A 19,487-nucleotide genomic window follows, 5' to 3' on the forward strand; every position below is an offset into this window, starting at 1 on the left:
TGAACACTGGGTCTTGCCTAGGACAGACAGTCATTCGATAGAATGTGTGTCAAGTTTTTATCACTATGCTTGTATCACTTTCAGTGAGGTCAGGATTTTGCCATGGGTTTTATTTTCACCCATGTTTGTAAGTTAGTTTTTAAAAAAAAGCTCTTACTGTCAGGTTTTATTGTTTACATTGTACTATGGCTGAAGGCCCCAGGCACTGTGTGAACAAACTTCAAGCGTGTCCAATCAAAATACATACACACAAAAATAAAGAGAGGGAGAACAGAAAAAATGGTAGAGAGGCCACAAGTTTGTGTCTTGCTGATGGTGAGGCAATTCTGTGGCAGAAGTGGGACCAGGACGTTGGTCTCCTTGCAGCCTCGCCGTTGTCTTCTGTTCTGACCTACCATGCACCAAAGCATTTCCCAGACATGCATTTCTCTCCCAGCTACTTTTGTCAGAGTGGGGAAGGCATTTTGACAATCCACTTGGAGATTTGTGCCCATGAGTCTTTAGCAGAACTAGGAATGGCCGTTTTGCTGCCCCTTCTCCTCTTCCCTTGCCATCACACCCTCCTCCTTTACTTCTTTCCATGCCTTTGTTTGAGAGGAGCTGCAATTCTCTACAGTTTGAACAATTTCACATTCTCCCTGTCAGTCCCTGCTCTTCCCACCACTGCCTTCAAAGACAAAATACTTCTGTCTAATGATCCTGAGTACTACCAGCTGATAGACAAAGATCCTCAGAGCTCGTAGTGGACAGTACCTCTTGTTCATGAAAGTACTACTGTGTCATCTTGTGAATGTAGGGAATGTCTAGGCAGCTTGGGGTGGGGGGGAGGGGGCGGTTAAGCTCAGTAATGGAATTTATAAGAGGGGAAAAAAAAATCCCATTATATTTCTGATACTTGTATACAGTCTACTTCTCCATGGTATATCACCCCATTTTAAATCCTGTTCAATAGAAAAAATCATTGTATATTGATGATAGAAGAAATAATTCTTTATCCCATTGCATGTTCCATATTCTTGGGTATTTTATTTGGACCAAGATGGTTCAAAATCTGGGATGAGGGTAGGGATTTGCAATGATAAAAAACCTTGTCGTTTGCCAGATCACTTTAGCTTTGGAATTATGGGGGAAGTTATTTCTTAGCCAAAATTTTAGGCTAGATCCCATTCCCTGGAAACCTGTTGACTTCAGTGGGGATTTTCTAAGGGAAAGGCAGGCAGTCATAGTGTGCTTTCCTTATTCACTGCAAAACCTTTCTGAGACTGTAGAGAAATAATGATAAGCAGTCAATCCTGCCTTTGAGAAGTTTGTTCATTTTGGGTCAAAAGTGTGCATGATTGTGCCATGTTCGTACTGTGGCCCCGACTGAGCAATTAGATTCATGCAGAAGGATTGCACATCCCTCTGAATCCAGTTGCAGGACCGGGGCCTGTCCAAGTATATGACCATAAACCATAAAGCTGACAACATTTTTTCCCTTTCAAAAGGCTAGACTGTTATTTTGCATGAATTTAAGCCTTCCTAGGTTACCTTAATGGGTCAAAATTGACTGAATTCCACAATCTTCCCACCATCTGTTAAAGCCATGTGGCTCAGAGATTTATTAGACACAAATAAATATTTTCTTTTGCTCCATCAACACAATGTAGCTAATGAGGCATCTATAAGGATTATCAAAAATGCGTCTAGATTGTCTTGGCATTAATATTTTATTTTGCTGTCAATATGGAATAAAAGATGTTATCCCAAATTCACAACACGATTCAGAACTATAAAAATTGATTCTTTGGTTGCCGCACATGATTTCTTAGCAAAGAAATGGACTGGTGGATTTTTTTGCAGGTAGCTGCAATTCCACTTTCATCCAAGTTCATCCAGTTGAATTTGCCTTTTGTTAAAGATGTTAAAAATCATGATGTCTCATGTCAGTAATGATAATGAAGGGGAAGATTGGCTTTAATGACATTAGGAGAGTCATTATGTTTAATTTATTGCTAATTAATGCTGCCAGCTTTCATATGCTTTGTCTAGCTGTCATGTGCTTGTTATATGCCTTTTTTTTTTTTTAAATGTGTGTACACATCCCTCCCCATTCATTCATTTTTATTCTGACGATTTACACAGCTTTCTCTCCTCTAGGTTTCCTCCACACATGGTCCCGCCACACCATAGTTTACATACAACTGGAATCCCTCATCCGGCCATAGTCACACCAACAGTCAAACAGGAATCTTCCCAGAGCGACGTCGGCTCACTCCACAGCTCGTAAGTTGTTGCTTCCCATGTCTTCTTTTTAGAACGCCCAAAGCATCACCAGTGCATGTGTGGCTTTTAAAAGGGCTTGGATTTGTGGCAATGTTTTTGCTGTAAAATACTTTTTGAAATTGCTTTTTCTCTTCTGTTCTAATTGCTTTGAACATGGTTTAACTACCAAAGTGTGCCAAAATAGTGATTAACAGTCTTTCAGAGTCATTCTGTGACATAGACGAGTAGTTATTAATTTCACCCATTTTAACAAAGAAGTGGAATTTTCTTGATCAAGGTTCAAGCTTCTTGACCAGTTTCCCTGTTACTCAGTGCCCAGTTTGAAGCCGTGAAATACTGGATACACAACAGGAGACAATAAATTAGAGCATAAATGGCTTGTTCAAAGCTGCAGAGAGAGCTGGTATCAAATTTAGGTTTGAATCGAGGAGAGCCCTGGTCTGCCTCTGCCCCTAGTCCTTCTGGTGCTTCTTGCCTTTCATTTCACGGGTGAAGCAGAAAGACAGCATTTTGGTTCCCACTGATGATAGGATGTAATTATTTCGTCTACCACCATGGTCACAAGCCCTCCCCTTGAACCCATTTTCCTGGGTGCCCATGTACTTCCAAGGTTCTTCTAGGGGCTGAGAGGGTACTTGGTGATATTGCATAAACACACAATGGAGTTTTCTTATAACGCTCTTAAAACTGTTCTCATACAGCAGCCAGGGTGAAGGCACTAGAGAACCTTCTGGTTCTTTTCCTAGAGATTTCTGAGGATTAACGCTAGAGAGATTGAGGGGATTAATTTAATAAATTCACAAGGGTTCTCACTGTGAGGTTTCTGTCTGTTGTATCTTTACCCTTCAGAAAACATCAGGACTCCAAAAAAGAAGAAGAGAAAAAGAAGCCACACATAAAGAAACCTCTTAATGCATTTATGTTGTATATGAAGGAAATGAGAGCAAAAGTTGTAGCAGAATGCACATTGAAAGAGAGCGCAGCCATCAACCAAATCCTCGGTCGAAGGGTAGGTAACAAAGGAGAAGCACAAGCAGGGACTGAAACTTGGTAGGATTCACACCTTCTGAATCACTGTGTTTTCCTGATATTTTCATAATGGATAGGGAAGTTGCTAAACCAAAGGCCTTGGTTTGGTTTTTGCTTTTTGCAAACACTTTTTGCCAGTGGGGTCATTCGTGGGGAAGAGGGGCAGTTAATTAACAGCAGTGTTATTTCAATGTTATTTCCATGACCTGTAGATGGAAAAATCTCAGACTTTTATTTTGTCCTAAAACAGGCAGAAAAATAAATGGGGAGGGAAAAAGCCTTTGGGTACAGTACCGGTATCAGCACCTGTGAGAGCTAGAAGAGGAGAGGGGGTGCCAGTGGGAAAAGGATGGGGAGACCTTCTCTAAACCTGTAACTGAGATCTAGCTCAGGCCAAGTGGTTCAGCTTCTGGACCCTCTCCCCTGCTCTTCATTTTTGTTTAGTTTTCTTAATTCTCCTCTCTCATCAGGAGGCAAAGGGGCTGAGTGAACGTAAATGATTAGTTGTGACTCAGTTGAGTTAACTGGAGTTATAATCTGGAGTTATAAATAAAATATGAATGTCAGCATGCCGGATCATCTGGGTTTATCTCTTTTTTATGAAAATCAACTCTAGCTGTATTTATATATAAATAATATACTCTGCTGTTAACACGCTTAAAAAAAAAACCGCACTTGTGCTTTTTATTTTGTCTTTTTCTCTTTTCTTCACCTCAGTGGCACGCGTTATCCAGAGAAGAACAAGCGAAATACTATGAACTAGCAAGAAAGGAACGACAGCTTCATATGCAGCTGTACCCGGGCTGGTCCGCACGGGATAACTATGTAGGTTCCTATGTAGGTGGAAATTTTTTTAGTAGTAGAGCTTGTAGAAATGTATATGTGACCTGCTGAACTACGACCACACATTGCACACAAGCACTACTTGGAAAGCGTGCCTCAGGATCCCAATCTGGTAACAACAACGGACGCTTCCCTCTGCGATACTAAAACTATTGGGGATAATTCCCAGCCCTCCACTTGGAAGAGGCTTCCTGGCTGGGACTAGTAAAAGGTTAGAATTGGGGCATGACAGTAGAGCTCTGTGAAGAAACTCTTGCCTTCACTTTTACCAGCGTCTGGAAATGCTGTTTGGCTTGCTGGTCATTTTAAATTTCATTTTTTTAAAACAAAATTTAAAATTCCCCTAGTATGGCTCCTCTCCTTTCCACCAAAAAGATGACTAATTAGTGTCTTGTGCTTATCTGTGTGAGAGTATAGTGGAAAGTGGAAGAATGACTTATCCTAGCTTCAGAGAAGGACTGGCAAAACCAAAAGTGTGACTTGTTTGAAAGTCTTACTCTCAAGTGGGGTTAAATGAATTATTCCACGCTCTACTGTTGTATATTTCGATTATGTTTTGCTTTTTCATGGCCATGTTATCTCCCCCCCCACCCCCCCACCTCATTTTTTAAAAAGTGTTTTGGAGTTTGTGATCAATTAATGGAGTGTTTTTAAGATTGATTTCCCCCCTCCACCTTTCAGAAAGCCTGTTTTGTAGCTAAAAGTGGTAGAATTTTCTGCCTTAAAAACATAAGGCCAGCGTTGTAACCACTTACTGGTACTATATAACACCTTCTTCCATGAAGGGTAAGCAGTGCAGCTGGTAGTAGGTATTTGCAAGCCTAAACCCATAAATTCTTGACAGATTTGTGGATTGGTGTGAGCTCTAAACCCTCTTTAATAGGATTATAGCAGCATCTTGATTATTTTTTTAAAAATTTAAATAAAAATAACCTAAAACTTGCAAGGTCTCTAACTCTGGAATAAACCCTGCTCCCTACCTTCCAGGCAGACTTCCCTGCAGGTTTGGGGACCAGCAGCTGTAAGATTGATGTCAGTTATGTACAGCGTTACGCATTTTGGTTTTGTTGAAGTGCGTCCCTTCCATCATAGTCATCATCACTGCCTATTTTACCGTAAATGTCCTATTTTTGCCATAAATCACATAAACTGTGTGCTTTGTATATGGCAACGTTTACCTCTATGAGAATCTGTGCTTTTACGTGTATGGATGGGAAGAAGCCAGCTCAGAGTCTGCAGCGAAGCCTAGAGCAGCAGCAGCTCTTTACACTCTTCCACCATTTCAGCGGTGGAGAATACACATGCTCACTTATTTAGTAATATGTACTTCAGGACATTTTTTCAAATCCTTCTGTTTTTTCTTGATGATCTTGTCTTTCCATTGGTCTCTGCCTCGCTCCCTCCTTTGTTCGCCGTTGCAGGTGTAGCTGTGCATGCTCCTCAGAGGAGACCTCATTAAGCCTGATGAGGCGCCGCTCCTCCTTAAACATATTTTCCCTTTCTTTTTGGCATTGGCTGGCCTGAGACTGTCAGACCATAGGCTTGAGGTAGTTCCTCGGCACTGTGCAGTATCGCCTTCTTGGGTGTTCAAAAGGGAGTATAGGCTCGACTGAGGTTTCGGGAATGCTCATTCTGCGCGGTGACTGTGCCACCGACAGATGGGCATGTACAAAGCCTTCAGTGTTTAGGACCTTTTACTTTTGTCCTCACTGTGTGAGCGCTGAGAAACCCTTTCTTCTCAAGCTAAAAAGGACAGGATGAGAAAGCCAGCACTTTCCCAGCAGCTTGATGCTGTACCCCCAAGTGACCTTCAGGGGGAACCTTCCTGCCTGAGGAGAGCACGGTACCTTTGCATCACACAATTGCATCATCCACAGGATTTATTTATTACTCCTCTCCTGGTCCATTCAGAGCTCTGAGTTCCCCTCCTCCCTCAGTATTTTATAGGGTCTTGAGCCCTTCACACTTCTAGTGGGGGAGTGCCTTTGGGCTGCTTGAAATGGTTAATTTGTTAGGCATCTCACATCAGGCTCGAGGATGAGGCCAGCTGTAGCCCAGGTCTTCAGAAACAGGAGCAGTACATTCAAGAAATGCAGCTTTCAGCCTGCTCTTAAATAAGAGAAGAGGGTTCAGGGAATCCCTCACGGCTTGTTGGTGTCACAAGGCACATTTGCTCTTCCTGAGATCTAACAGAAGCTGTTAAGCAGTGCTGAGTGCTGGACTCAGAGTATGTAAGGGTCTAGTCACCTCGCAGGCCGCTTGTCTAGAAAATTAGTACCAAAGAACTCTGCAGTCCGGTCAAAACCCATGTTGGTTTGGCTCTGTAGAGGGAGCTGACAAACCGGTTAGCAAGTATTTACATCTACATTTACTTGCAGCCTAAGAATTTGTATAGTACGATGATGGAAAATGTTACAGACCATCTGCTCAAGTCTTAGGAGGACAATATGAGGCAAAGGCAAAACAGTGTCTTCTGCAGAGCACTTGAAAAACTGCTGCCGTAATTCTTTTCTTAAGTCCATGTATTAATTTAGCTGTGTAATCAAATATCTTCTCGTAGCAAAGAAATTAAACAAGCAAGCCAGGTGATTCTTCTCCCTATTTCCTTTGTAAAAGAGGTTAGTGGAACCTCTGTCAGTTCTTTGTTAGGAACAGTTTTCAAAGCTTGTGTTGAAAAGGAACCAGAAGTTCCTGGTCCCTGGCTGACATTCCTGTATATCAGCCATTTTTAACAGATTGCTTCCTGAAGGGGTTATAGTACTTTAATACCTGGCTTGAAGAGTTTGTAAAGGGCAGGTGACTCCTGACCTCTCTGTTCTGGCTGGCCCTCGTGTGAAGAAGTTACAAGGTCTCAAACTGAAAGAGCCTTTGAATTCCCAAACGTACTACAGAAATTAAGCAAATTTGCCAGAGATGCAGTCTGTTAATTATGCAAGTGGCCTCCTTGAGATTAAATAAAAATCAGGCTTATGGTCCTGAGGCAATTATCTGGTTTTAGTTACATTGTTGTAAAGCTGGAAAAAATTCACTGACTTTCACAGAGTTACTGTCAATCTAGATCAATATAGATGGATCAGGGTCTGAACCTCTTGTATCTTTATGTGGTACATGAACTTCAAGATACAAAGTTTTTCCCTATTTTATTCTCAGGGAGCTTTAGGAGCAATGCTTGTCTATCTTGTCAGCCTGTCATGTAAGACTGATGGCTGCTGTAGCAGTTGACTCAGAGCAACAACTTCCCATATCCCCAAAAATGACCTCAGAGATGTCAGAGCTGATTTCTCAGCAGCATCCAAGCTACAGGATTATGGGCACGTTGTTTAACAGTCCTTTACGATGGATGGTACACACAGCTTTTTCCATCACCAGAAGGCTGTCACGAACAAGACTGTGCTTGTCGCAGCCTGGACAGCAGGGTGGGAGTTTACAACCCTGAGCAAGCAAGGGGGAACGAGTACAGAAGCCCTGTGCCAGAAAGCCAGCTTTTGGGGAGGAAAAAATAGGACAACAACAAATCAAAAATCCAATATTCACATTGGGGGAATTTCTTACTAATACGTTCCAAGAAATATATCATAGTGAGTGTCCCGAATGTTATAGTGGATGTGCCAAGCTGAAGCCCATGTTAACCATTTAGCTGGGAGCCAGACCAACCTACAGAGAAAGATGTCCACCATGTGGGAGAACCTCTTGGCTTCCCCACAGGTATGTCCAACCCTTCAAAAGTGCTGTGAGAGTCCTTCTTCCAAGACACGTTTGTTCCCTCTTGACCACAAGGGACTGCTGGTCTGGTGTCTTTTCACCAACTTCTCTTAACTACCGCATCTTCAAAAGCTGGCATCTCTTGTGTTGTTCATGTTCATAGTTGACATTGCTGGCCCAAAAGTCGTTGCTTTTAGCATCTGGGGAGCTGTGAAAATGAAATTACTCTGTCTCCTACACTGGCCTTTTTGTACTGCTCTGCAAACCTTGTAGCTCAGTGTTAGAAGAGTTTTCTTAGAAAATAGCTTTTCTCTTTTGAGCTATGCTTATTACTTTATAACTCTTCTCTTGGAAAATGATCATTGCGTTTCCACAGAAGTCGGGCTCCCAGTTGTCCTCTCCCACACTGCTGGAGGGAAACAGAGAAAGGGCCTTTCTCCCTCCCGTCAGAAACCATAACAAATAGCATCGTTTTGCGGGACAGTATTTGGGAAAGGGACACAGTTTAGCAAGATAGTACTGGTTATTTTCCTTGTGGTAGAGCAAAATGTGGGAAGGGTCTTAGTTATATCTGGATTTTTTCCTTGTCCTGGCTTTGCTTCTTAGGTTGCCAGCGCACTTATAAACCTGCAGGTTAGCATTTCCTCATTACTGTGGCTTCCTCGTCTGCTTTAACGGTCGGGTTTGGGCACTGAGGAACTCCAGGGGCTCAGTCTGACCTCACACATGCACCCTCCCCGCTTCAGTGTCCCTCTTCTTCCCCTCCCTGCCCTGCCAAAACGTGACCACAAACGATGTTTGAAACTTCCAGATGCAGGAGCGTACAAGCGTCAAATGTTTTTGTCTTCATGACAATCTTAGCTCAAAAGAAGCATCTTGCAAGTTGTTCTGCCCCCTCCCCAGCTGCTTACAGCTCTGGTGGGTGTTAGCATTGGGGGGGCGGCAGCGAGGCTGTCCGAAAAGTCCCGGGGCGGGCGGGCAGAGCCATCCCCAGGGTGCAGCATCCCCTCAGAGCCCCCCGAGCCTCCCCGCGCTGAGGGAGAGCCGGTGCCACGCTCCGGTGTCCTCCCCGGGGAGCTTCCCGCACCGGCCGCAGCCCCATCGCTCGGTGCTGTCTTGCAAGGACACGTGTTTTGGGTTATTTTTAATCCTTCTCATTTGTGTATGTTTCCTGCAGGGAAAGAAGAAGAAGAGGAAAAGGGATAAGCAGCCAGGAGAGACCAATGGTAAGTAAAAATAAGTCTAAATCTCTTGCTTAGTGGAAATGTGGCAATCCTGGTGTGACGCTCCTAGGTACGGGGGAGGTGGGTACGAGTCTCCTGGCCTCACGGGGAGCCGGTCCCTATACTAGACAGCCTTTTTTTTTTAATGCACTCTAATTATTTATGCATTATTGCCCTTCTAAAACTAGTAACCAAGCCATTGCATGTAAGAGCCTCTTGTGACGTTAGCTGAATTTGTACGTAGTAATTGCAGAGCCTTTAACTGCAGAGCCGTAGTTGTAATGCCTATGCCATCGTTTATAAAGTTGTCTGCTTATTTTGCGCATATGTGTGTGCGTGTACGTACGTATGTATGTGTTTGGTATTAATTTGGGCTGTACCTGTATGTTCCGATGCATGCCTTACAGTGGTAAATCGCACCCATTTTAAATTAAGGAGGTTTGCCATTCTATATAGGAAATTAGAAATACTGCATAGGCAATCTCATAGTCAATTTTGAAGAAGCCCTGACTTAGTTTTTTTGAAGCCTTTGTATAATTTGTTCTTTTTTTTCAGAACACAGCGAATGTTTCCTAAATCCTTGCCTTTCACTTCCTCCGATTACAGGTGCTAACGTCATTTTGAGTCATTTAAAATAGTTTATAAACTGCTTTTTAATTTTTTTCCTGCCATTATAGATTTTAACATTAAACACTTATGACATTAAGAGAAAAATACCATCCACACGTTTTGATAGTATTTATTATCTATATATCTTTATTATATGTTTGATAGTATTTTTTAATTTTGTTTTTCGTTTTTGTAACAATTGCTATTAAAACAGTAATACAGTAAAAATAACGCAAGAGTTGTACTAACTGTGCAAATTGAATATGCAGTATTTCTTTAAAGAGACTGATAAAGAATGGAAGCAAGTCAGTAATGAACCTCCTTAATCTAATGGCATTTTTTCATGGCTCCCACTAAGTCTTCTCACATTAGCATGCATACGCATTTTTTTATTATTATTATTTTCGGTTTGGATTTTTTTTTTTTTCCTTTCTACTCAAGCCTATTCATTGCAATTCACTAGCTGTACTAACTCAGCACCTTGCCATGCTTTACGTTTTATTTTCTGGCTGATAACTAACATACTCATTCCGCAATCTGCTTATTCTTATCCATTCTTTTAAATACAAATTAATAAAAACAAATAAATTGAATGTTATTCCAAAAGCTGCATTATCCCAGGAGATATAATTTCCTTTTTTTTTTTTTTTCTTTTTTTTCTCTTTATTTTGTATCTGAGTTGAAGAAAAAAGCATGTTCAGGATCTAACTTCCATACTCAGCTTCTTTTCTTCCTTTTTTCCCCCTCTCAAAAAAAAGAGAATAAAAAAACCCAGCCCAAATAAATCCTGCCTGAAACATCCTGCTAGACCAGCCACAATGACTTTCCTCTACCTGCTCTTTTAAAAGGGAAAGAAACAGTCCTTTATAAAGGGATACTGCAGCTTTAATTGCAACAGCTAATCTCAAGAGTTGAATAAAAATGTGATTATCACTTTTTTTTAACTTTTAAATCAAAAGTCAATATTTTGCAATTAATAACGAGGACATTGATTTTTATTCCCTTTTTTATTTTTATTTTTTCCTTATTTTTATCTTTCTCTTTTTTCTCCCCTTTTCTCTCTTCCTCTCTCTCTCTCTCTCCCCCCCTCTCCCCTTTTCTTTTTTTCCTCTCTCCCTTTTCTGCTCGCTTTTCTTGAACTCATTCAGACCTGAGCGCTCCTAAGAAATGCCGAGCGCGCTTTGGCCTTGATCAACAGAATAACTGGTGCGGCCCCTGCAGGTGTGTATAGTTTTCCCAGACTCGCTATGGCTGATTTGCAGCTGGTTTATTTGGTACTTTCCCCTTTTTTTTCCTGCCTTGTTGCTTTGTAGCTCTGTGTTGTGATCTAGAAGACACAAGGGAGTGGGACACTGCCATGAGTTATCGTCTCTCTGAAAGGGTTTTGCTTTTTTTTTGTTGTTGTTGTTGTTGTTGGTTGTTTTTTTGCCTTCCTCTTTGCTGCTGCTAGCCAAAAACCCACTGTAAAACAGCATCAGCCTTAAGCCCATCTGATCCGTGGCTCAACCACGCTCCTGCCCTCCAAGCCTCCACCCAAGGAAAGTCATTCCCAAAGCCCTTGGTAACACGGCACTGAGCGCGGTACCAACACCGGACAGACGCACGGCCGTGTCGGAGATTTTTTTTGGTTTTCTTTTGGCTCATTGTGAAAGTCCTGTTTTCTTTCCTGCCCTTGGTACGAGGGGAGATTACCAAATAAAACTGAGGTGATTGAAAGCTAAACGTAGCTGTAGCTAAGATGACGCAGACCAAATGAGCTCTATCCACCATTGTGTTGTATTTTTTGTGTTTACCTTATGCTAACAGATGCAAATACTCCAAAGAAGTGTCGGGCATTGTTCGGGCTTGACCGACAGAGTTTATGGTGCAAACCATGCAGGTATAATACTACCCATTAGGCCTTTGGGGAAATAAAAGCAATCTGTCCTCTTAGTGCATTTGTGTGATTTTATTTTTTTAATCTTTTTTCCCCACTCCCCACCTTTCTCTCTCCCACAGCATCAATTGCTAATAATCTTTGATCTTTGGAATTTCTTGCTAATTTAATGCCATTTTCTCTCTTTCCTTACCAATAACCTCTCCCTGGTGGTAGAACTGGGAACAAGAAAACTTGAAGTCCTTAAAGCTGGCAGTTTTTTGGCTTTTTTTATTTTTTTCCAGATTGTCAGCAAAATGATTGTTTAGCTGGACATCTATATTTTGTCTTTCATTTGGGTCTATGTCCACTGCCTCCAAAGGCTTTTTAAAAAGGTTCTGGGACCGGCAGCACTAGTGTTTTTCTCATGATTAGAGATGTAAAAGCCAGTGTTTACAGCTTATATTGTACCATTTTTTTGGTGTTCTCTGCAAAATTAAATAGCTACCTGTAGGCTTTTACGCCTCGGTAAGTTTTATGTAGATAACAGTTTTTTAAATTATCTGATGTCTTTTTTTTTTCTGATTCCGAAAATACATTTTTTCCTAAATTTTATCCCAACAAGTGAGCTGTAAACGCCTGAGCTCTAGACAAAACTAATTACAACTTTAGTAGGACAGTTTCCAGCATTAAAAGGAGATGAAAGACATCAGAGCGCCCAAATTTCGACAGCCCATGTTCTACTGGAGTTTAATTCCATGTATAACTCAGTACGTACTTCTTTCTTGGTGGAGGGATACCGAGTAGTTCTTTTCTCATTCCTTTTTCCTTATATAATCGCATTTGGTTAAATTTGTTGTTTCTTTGTTCTGATACAAGCAGTCTTTGAATTTGGAATATTATGATGGTAGGTATTTCAACCCAAACCACACTCTGTGTGTAGTGATTCCTCTCCCACATTTTCCCCTCTTACTCATGCCAGTCCCATGTGCTTCATCTCATTTAGAATGTAGATCAGATGTCCATCGTATTTTGTGTATGCACGCAGTCTTGTTTGTGCTTAGTGTCGAGGAGAACACAGATCGAGGGTGGTGGTGTATGTCAAAATACCAGATAAGGCACCAGAAACGTCTTCAACAGATTGCATATTGTCCCATTCGAGGCATGCTAGTACCGGGTGTGGGGTGTTAGGTACCAGTACCAGTACGTATGTTAAACAAGCTTTGAAAGCAGCAGTTCCTTAAAGCTTAAAGGAAGAAAGGTTCAGTCCAGAAGAGCTGGGTAGCTACTTCACTGTGTCAGGAGGCTGGACTCTCATGCTAGCCAAAGACTTGAATGCTGTGTTTAGTTAGGCTTTATTCTGTGCTTAGTTCACTACACACTATCAGCAGATATTTGTGTAGTCTAGAGATAGAGTATTTGAAGCATGTCAGGCTCTGTATGCCAAGTACAAGAACCGGGGGCACATCATGTTTGTGTTGCTTTATCTTTCCCTAGCTGCTTAAGTAAACAGCATACTTTTAAAACTACATTTTATCAGCATTCGGTCTGTACAGTGCTTAGGTTACATGTGAAGCATAAACCCTCTCTTAACTTACGCCAGATTTTGGTCAGAAATCTTCGCAGCACATCAGAGACGACTTCAGTGGTGTAGCTGATAGCTTTAGACTTATGGATGTAGAGTCAGCTGCTTTTCTTTTGGGTTTTTTTTTGTGTTGTTTTTTGTTGTTTTTTTTAAATGCATGGAGGCATTTTATCACTAGGTATTAGAGCACTTCTCTCCTAGTTCTGGTCCTAACCATTACAACATTGCATTTGCTAGCATGGTAGCATTTTGTAGCGCATCTTAGGTAGGTGCTAAAGATGTGCAGTTTGCTACTACAATAGAAACTGAGACATCTTTGCTCGCAGCAACTGAATAAACCCATGTCATCCTCTGCGGCTTTCACTCATGGCAATCGCAGCATTACAGGTTTCCCGATGCTGTCCTGGGGCTAGCTTCAAGGGCAGCACGAGCAGGGTCAGGTCTGTTGGTGTTTGCTGGACTGATGTAGCAGTTGATGCTTTCAGAGCGACACACAAGTGGATAATCCTCACTAGTGCTTCCGAGAGGGGATAGGTAGGGGTTTTGTTCCCAATTTTAGGAGAGCAAAACTGAGGCACAAAGAGTTCCTTGGATGTTTACTTATTCCGCTTCACCAGAGTTGCCTGGTGTTGTTCCCTTCTGGTAAAATCTGGCTTGCAGGGTTTGGGTTTTTACCATCTATGCCTTCTGTCCCACCTAACCCTGAGGCGTACATGACCACAGATAACACATGGTGGGAATGGCACAGGCTGGAGAAACGTCCCCGCCTTTAACCATCATGGGTTAAGTAAATGGCTTTTCAGACTAAAAGTGGCCACACTATTCAAGAGTTTAATATACAACAGAAGCAGAGGAAGCAATCTGCTCCCTTAATCCTAGTCAAAGGCAAATTACTTCAGGTAGCAGACCAGTGGGTTTAGTTTTAAAAAGGTTGTTAACTCTTCTGAGTCAGACAGTCAGGTAGACCTGGTTTAAGTCTGCTTTGCCATGGGGACTCTTCCTTTCAGGCCACAGAACTTAAATAGTATTAAAAAAAAATTCTGAATTTTTGGCATACTAGATTCAAACTGCCTCCAGTGAAATAATTAACTGCCTTGTAGGTTCAGAGCAATCCAGTCGAATGGCTTCTGGACCACCATCAATGAGGCAGGCAGAGCTTGGGTCTCTGCTTGCAAATTATTTTAATGTGGGTACGGGGGGGAGCCCTGCAGTCTCCAAACTGAGAACCCACCTTTCCACACAGGTATTATCGGTGAGCTTTGTGAAGCATCACTGTTCTGCTTTGCCACAGGAGCTGTACAGGAGGTCCAAACACGAACTGTGGCCCTGGTAGCGTTGCATAGCTGAAGCTAGGGAAGTGGTGAGACAGGGGAGAGGGGAGGGGAGGAAGAGCAGCAGACCTGTCCTTAGCCGAGAGCCAGAGGCTTCCCGTGTTGTTTGTTGATGGTAGAAGAATTAACAGGTTCTGTTTTGAACCCACCAAATTAATTTTTTTCTGTCTTTTAACGTTGCTCTAATAAAGCATGGTTTACAGCCTTCACTTGCTGTCTTCTATCTTTCTTTCTTTCTTTCTTTCTTTTTAACATTTAAGTTGCATGGTCGTCTTTAGTTTTTAGCATGTATCGATCTGCAGGCTAACGTGGTTAAAACTCTTCATAGCCCTAACCCCTTACCTTGCCATGTGGAATGCGGAGCAGAACCTGAGAGCAGAGCCTGAGTCTCTGGAGGAAGGGATGTCAGAGCACTGGTCCCCCACTGGAGCTGGTGGAAAGACGGGGTGCCGGGGTTGCTGTTCCCTTCCTGGCTATGGGAGCTGATACCTTTTAACTCCAGGATCAAGCTGATTAGATCTCCCTTGCAGTCGAGAAACATCTAGCCCCATTGCCTAGACAGCGGACCTTGGTTTGACCCAAGTCAGGCGCAGTCGCCATACGTAGGGGAGAGCACTGACGGCCAGCGGTGGAGCTGGTACACCTACGCGAGTGGGGAATGTCACCCAGCGACATTCGGCCGCTGTGCCACGCTTGGGCGCTTCCTCCGATGGCGTTGCTGAGCTAGAGCAAGGTGTCCACGGGAGGGGGAGAGCAACCGACTCCTTCACGTTGGTGGCTTTGTGCAGCTTAGCCGAGCGTCCAGAGTTTTTGTGGCAGAGCTGCTCTAGACAGACTTTGTCATATACCTCGGGCTGTGTGACAGTGGTTCAGCACTTCCCATGGAAAGCGTGCTTGTGAATAGGAGGGCTGGAGAGCCGTCATTATTAGGGTCAAGGTGGCCACTGAACGTCGTTCTGCCAGATGCTGTGGTTGTTTGCCTCATTATTTCTGTCCTGCTGCTAGAATTGTCTTGCATATACTTGGCAAGAGAGATGGTGTGAAACTGTCATCTGTTTTCATTGCTCCTTTACATTGTTAAGTGGACAGAGGGAGGAGAAAAGATCTCTGTCGGGTCACTTATTTATTTGAAGATGAGCGGCTCTTGCGAGACTCTCATACTCCCTGGTGTGAAATAAGCTCCATGCTGCTCCTCACCTTTGTACCTGTCATCGTGCTCTTCACCTACTGAAATTGGATCCCACTCTGGAGTTACATGGATGGCCTCTCAGAGGAAAATTCTCCAAAACGGAGACGAGCAGCTTCCCAAATCTACCACTCTCCCTTAAAACAAAGAGTAAAACTGAGTCGATTTAAAGCCACAACCTGCAGGCCATACAACCAGTTATTCTTGTTATTTTGGATCATACTCTGTTTATCCTGTTCTTTTCCTGTTTTTTCTTCTGTTGCTTTGTTTGTTCGTTTTGTTTTTATTTCCCCTCTCTCTCGTTCTCTCTATTATATATCCCTCCTGTCTGACTCTGACATTTCTGGATTTGGTGTGGTTCTTAACAGAGGAGAAGGCAATGAGCAGTAGCTTGCAGCCGTCCTTGCCTCCCAAGGGCAGCGCATCATAAGAGGCGACAGGTGATGCAGGTGTAGAGATAGCCCTGTTGAGTTGGACAGCGTTATGGGACATCTTGAGATACCATCAACTACTCAGAGCTTTTCTTTCATAAGGATTAAATGTTTTTTTATTTTATTTTATTTTTCCCGGAGGAAAGCCGAGTTTGTAGATTAGCACAGTGGGCTCCAAAAACATCTTGCCTGATTTTCTGATTATTAAAATGACTAAGGAAAGGAGGCGGCCTGAAGAGGAGGGGGACGAAGAGACAGTTGGTGAATCCCGTCCAAGTCCGTTAGCCGAGGGGAGGTTCCCAAGCGGGCTCGGTGCCGAGGACACCCCGCCAGACCCCCCAGGACGGCGCGTGGGGCCGGGGTGCCGCCCGCGCAGAGCCCAGAGTAGCTAACGGGCGGCTCTTTGCTGTAGATGACTGTCTCCATCGGCGTCTCTGCCCTTTATTCACAGATGACTCTCTCCCTGTTTCTAGGAGAAAAAAAAAGTGCGTTCGCTACATACAAGGTGAAGGCAGCTGCGTCAGCCCACCCTCTTCAGATGGAAGCTTACTAGACTCTCCTCCGTCCTCCCCCGCCATGCTCGCCTCCCCCTCCAGAGACTCGAAACCACAGACTGAACAAACGCAACCCCTCTCGCTCTCATTGAAGCCCGACCCGCTGGCGCACCTGGTCATGATGCCGCCGCCATCCTCGCTCGTCCTCGCCGAGAGCGCTGCGAGCAAGCCCGGCGCCCTGCCTGCCGCCAGCTGCCCCAACGGGGCCCTGGACCACCCGCCGGCCGCCCTCCCGCCGGCCGCCGCCGCCGCCGCATCCCTAGCACAGCCCTCGACGTCCTCCTTGCATTCCCACAGCTCGCTGGCGGGGACACAGCCCCAGCCGCTCTCCCTCGTAACCAAGTCCTTAGAATAGCTTTAGCCTCGTTAGCCCTTTCCGTTTCCTTCGGGGGGATTGAATTCTGTTGGGATTTGGGGTTTGGGTTTTTTTCCTTTTCTGGTTTTTCTTTTTTTTCCTTTTTTTTTTTTTTTCCTTCTCCTCCTCGTCGTCGTCCGCTGTTCGTCGTCGTTTCTCGGTTTCGTTTTTAATTCGTGCCATGTGGCTACATTAGTTGATGTTTTATCGAGTTCATTGGTCAATATTTGACCCATTCTTATTTCAATTTCTCCTTTTTAAATATGTAGATGAGAAAAGCCTCATGATTCTGCCAAAATTTTTATCAACAGCTGTTTAAAGTCTTTGTAGCGTTTAAAAAATATATATATATACATAATTGTTATGTAGTTCCAATAGCTTAGTTTTAAAGACTGATTTTAAAAATTAAAAAAAAAAAAAAGAAGCAATTTTGAAGCAGCCCTTGCCGGAGGCATTGGTTCTTTATTATTTGTATTAAATACGAGCTTGCGAACCAATCATTTTACATCTGGTTTTTAAACCTTTAAGGGCACAACGAATGCGGTGCCGCTACTACTTCTTTTTTTTTTCTTCCTCGTGTGAAACAACCTTTATTGTGATGTTACTTGTTATTGTTTAAATGTACAGAAACAAAGGGTTAAAAAATGTGTTAATATACCTTGTTCCATGGTGTTGTTCTTTTTGGGGGAGGGAACGCTACTCAACAATTAAAAGTATCACAACGCTATTGGACCAGTAGTATTTATTGCTTTAGAAATTGCTTGTTGTATCTGTATGTTGTCCCTTTTTAAATGTTTTTTTCTTCTTTTTTTCTTGAAACATTGTATAAAGGTTTTTTTTTTTTCCCTTAGTGTAAGCATCTTATATATAACAACTCATTTGTACAAGGTTTTTAAGTTTATATATAAATGTGTATATATATATTTTTTCCGGGATTTTTGTTTTTGATTTCTTTTCGTGATTTTTTTTTTTTTTTTTTTTTTTTGCTATATGAAACACAGTTGCCACCAAATGGACATTCGCAGATGCATTTTTTTCAAGGATCAATAGTGTAAAAAAAAAAAAAAATTGCTTTAAAAGCCATTACACACAAAAAGACTTGAAAATTTAGCAAGGGAATTTTTAGCAACGCTGTTTGAAAAATAGCAAGGTCCAAGTGTCTCCCGTTCAGAACTGCAGCTGAATCCCCTGCGACATTAGGACTGTAGGCTGTGTGCAAAATTTTTATGTGCCAAAATTCTCAGTGACTTTTAACTTTCTCCCGACAACTTTATTATTTTTTTTTAATGCTGTAATTTTTTTGTTCATCATGTTTTGCTGTGATGTTACATAGGTAGATATGTATGTAGTTTTAATGTCACCTATAACAGACGTGTTTGGTAGCAGATTGTCCGGAAAGCATTTAAAATGAAGAGGTATAAACCCTTAAGGGCCAAATTCTGTATATTAGATTATTCATAAAAGGAAAATCAGACTGCCACTTTTATGTACACTTACTACATACAGGTAGGTAGCAAACTTAAAACAAAAAAAAAAACCTAGGCATGTTGATGTTGCAAAAAACGCTGTATAAAGCTGAAAAATTGTTCATCTGTTCATTCAGTGCCATTGTAGTTGACATGAAGCGATTGTAAAACTGTCTCAGATTTTTCTCTGGTTTATTAAGATGCTAACTATAACATTTTTTGTGAATACTTTGAATGTTTCCTAACAGTTGTGATGTTACTGTTCCGTTTTATGCTCTTATTCCGATTTTCATTTTTAATGGTTTGGAAGCCATTTTTTGTAATGAATAAATGTTCATGCTGTACAGTATCTGTAGCATGCAGTTCTGGATTAATAAAAGCAACTTAGTATGTGCAGAGAATGACTTGTCAACTCATTTATGCGTTGACTGCATTTTACTCTGGCCAGGAAGATTTACAGCCCGAGTGGAAAACTTCCTTCAGAAAACTTGTGAATATCGTGACAAATTGCAGCCAGCTCTAGTTGTGAGAAATCCTCTGTTTCCTTTGGGTTCCAATGCTACCGCCTGCTAAATTCGTTTTGCGCTAGCCCTCTCCACGCTCGGCAAGCTTCTGCTGGAGTAGCAGTGGTTGAAAGTCCTTTTTATTTAAAGCAAATGGCATGCGATTTGGCAAAGACAAATAGCACGTGAGCTAAAGTAATGTCATCCCTCTGTGTGAAGTGATCCTGACTGGGGGATGGAAGGCCAGGGCTGATGATACCTTTAATTTTAAAACATTTTTTTTTCAACCTGGTGATCCCACAACACAGGGCTGATGCACTATAAAGGTCACACAGGAGAGCTTAGGTAGCCCTAATTAGTCAGAGTTCTTGTGCTGGCCTTAGGGTTTATCTCCTGGATGGATTTGAGTCTGGTTTTGCTTTTTTCTTTTTTTTAATGCAGTGGGCCTTTGCAGCACAGCTTGCTCTCAGCACTGAGCATCAAGCATCCACCCGATGCAGCAATGCCTGCAGATGCTGCAGGATGAGAGTGAACTTACATGCAAGAATTT

The 19,487-nt window shown here is 42.4% G+C and overlaps 1 protein-coding gene across 1 annotated transcript in view; it reads left to right on the top strand.

Moving 5' to 3' along the window:
- The window catches only part of TCF7L2 (transcription factor 7 like 2), a 181,967-nt gene extending 163,132 nt beyond the window's left edge, over positions 1–18,835 (top strand). Inside the window, 7 exon segments of the mRNA XM_052798415.1 lie at positions 2,140–2,265; positions 3,115–3,274; positions 4,012–4,119; positions 9,017–9,065; positions 9,618–9,668; positions 10,820–10,892; positions 16,533–18,835. Coding sequence (XP_052654375.1) covers positions 2,140–2,265; positions 3,115–3,274; positions 4,012–4,119; positions 9,017–9,065; positions 9,618–9,668; positions 10,820–10,892; positions 16,533–16,968 — 1,003 coding nt within the window. The 3' untranslated portion in view covers positions 16,969–18,835.
- The last annotated feature ends 652 nt before the right edge of the window (positions 18,836–19,487 follow it).

The sequence above is a fragment of the Harpia harpyja genome, chromosome 10, assembly GCF_026419915.1.
Source record: "Harpia harpyja isolate bHarHar1 chromosome 10, bHarHar1 primary haplotype, whole genome shotgun sequence".
In the NCBI taxonomy this organism is placed as follows: Eukaryota; Metazoa; Chordata; class Aves; order Accipitriformes; family Accipitridae; genus Harpia; species Harpia harpyja.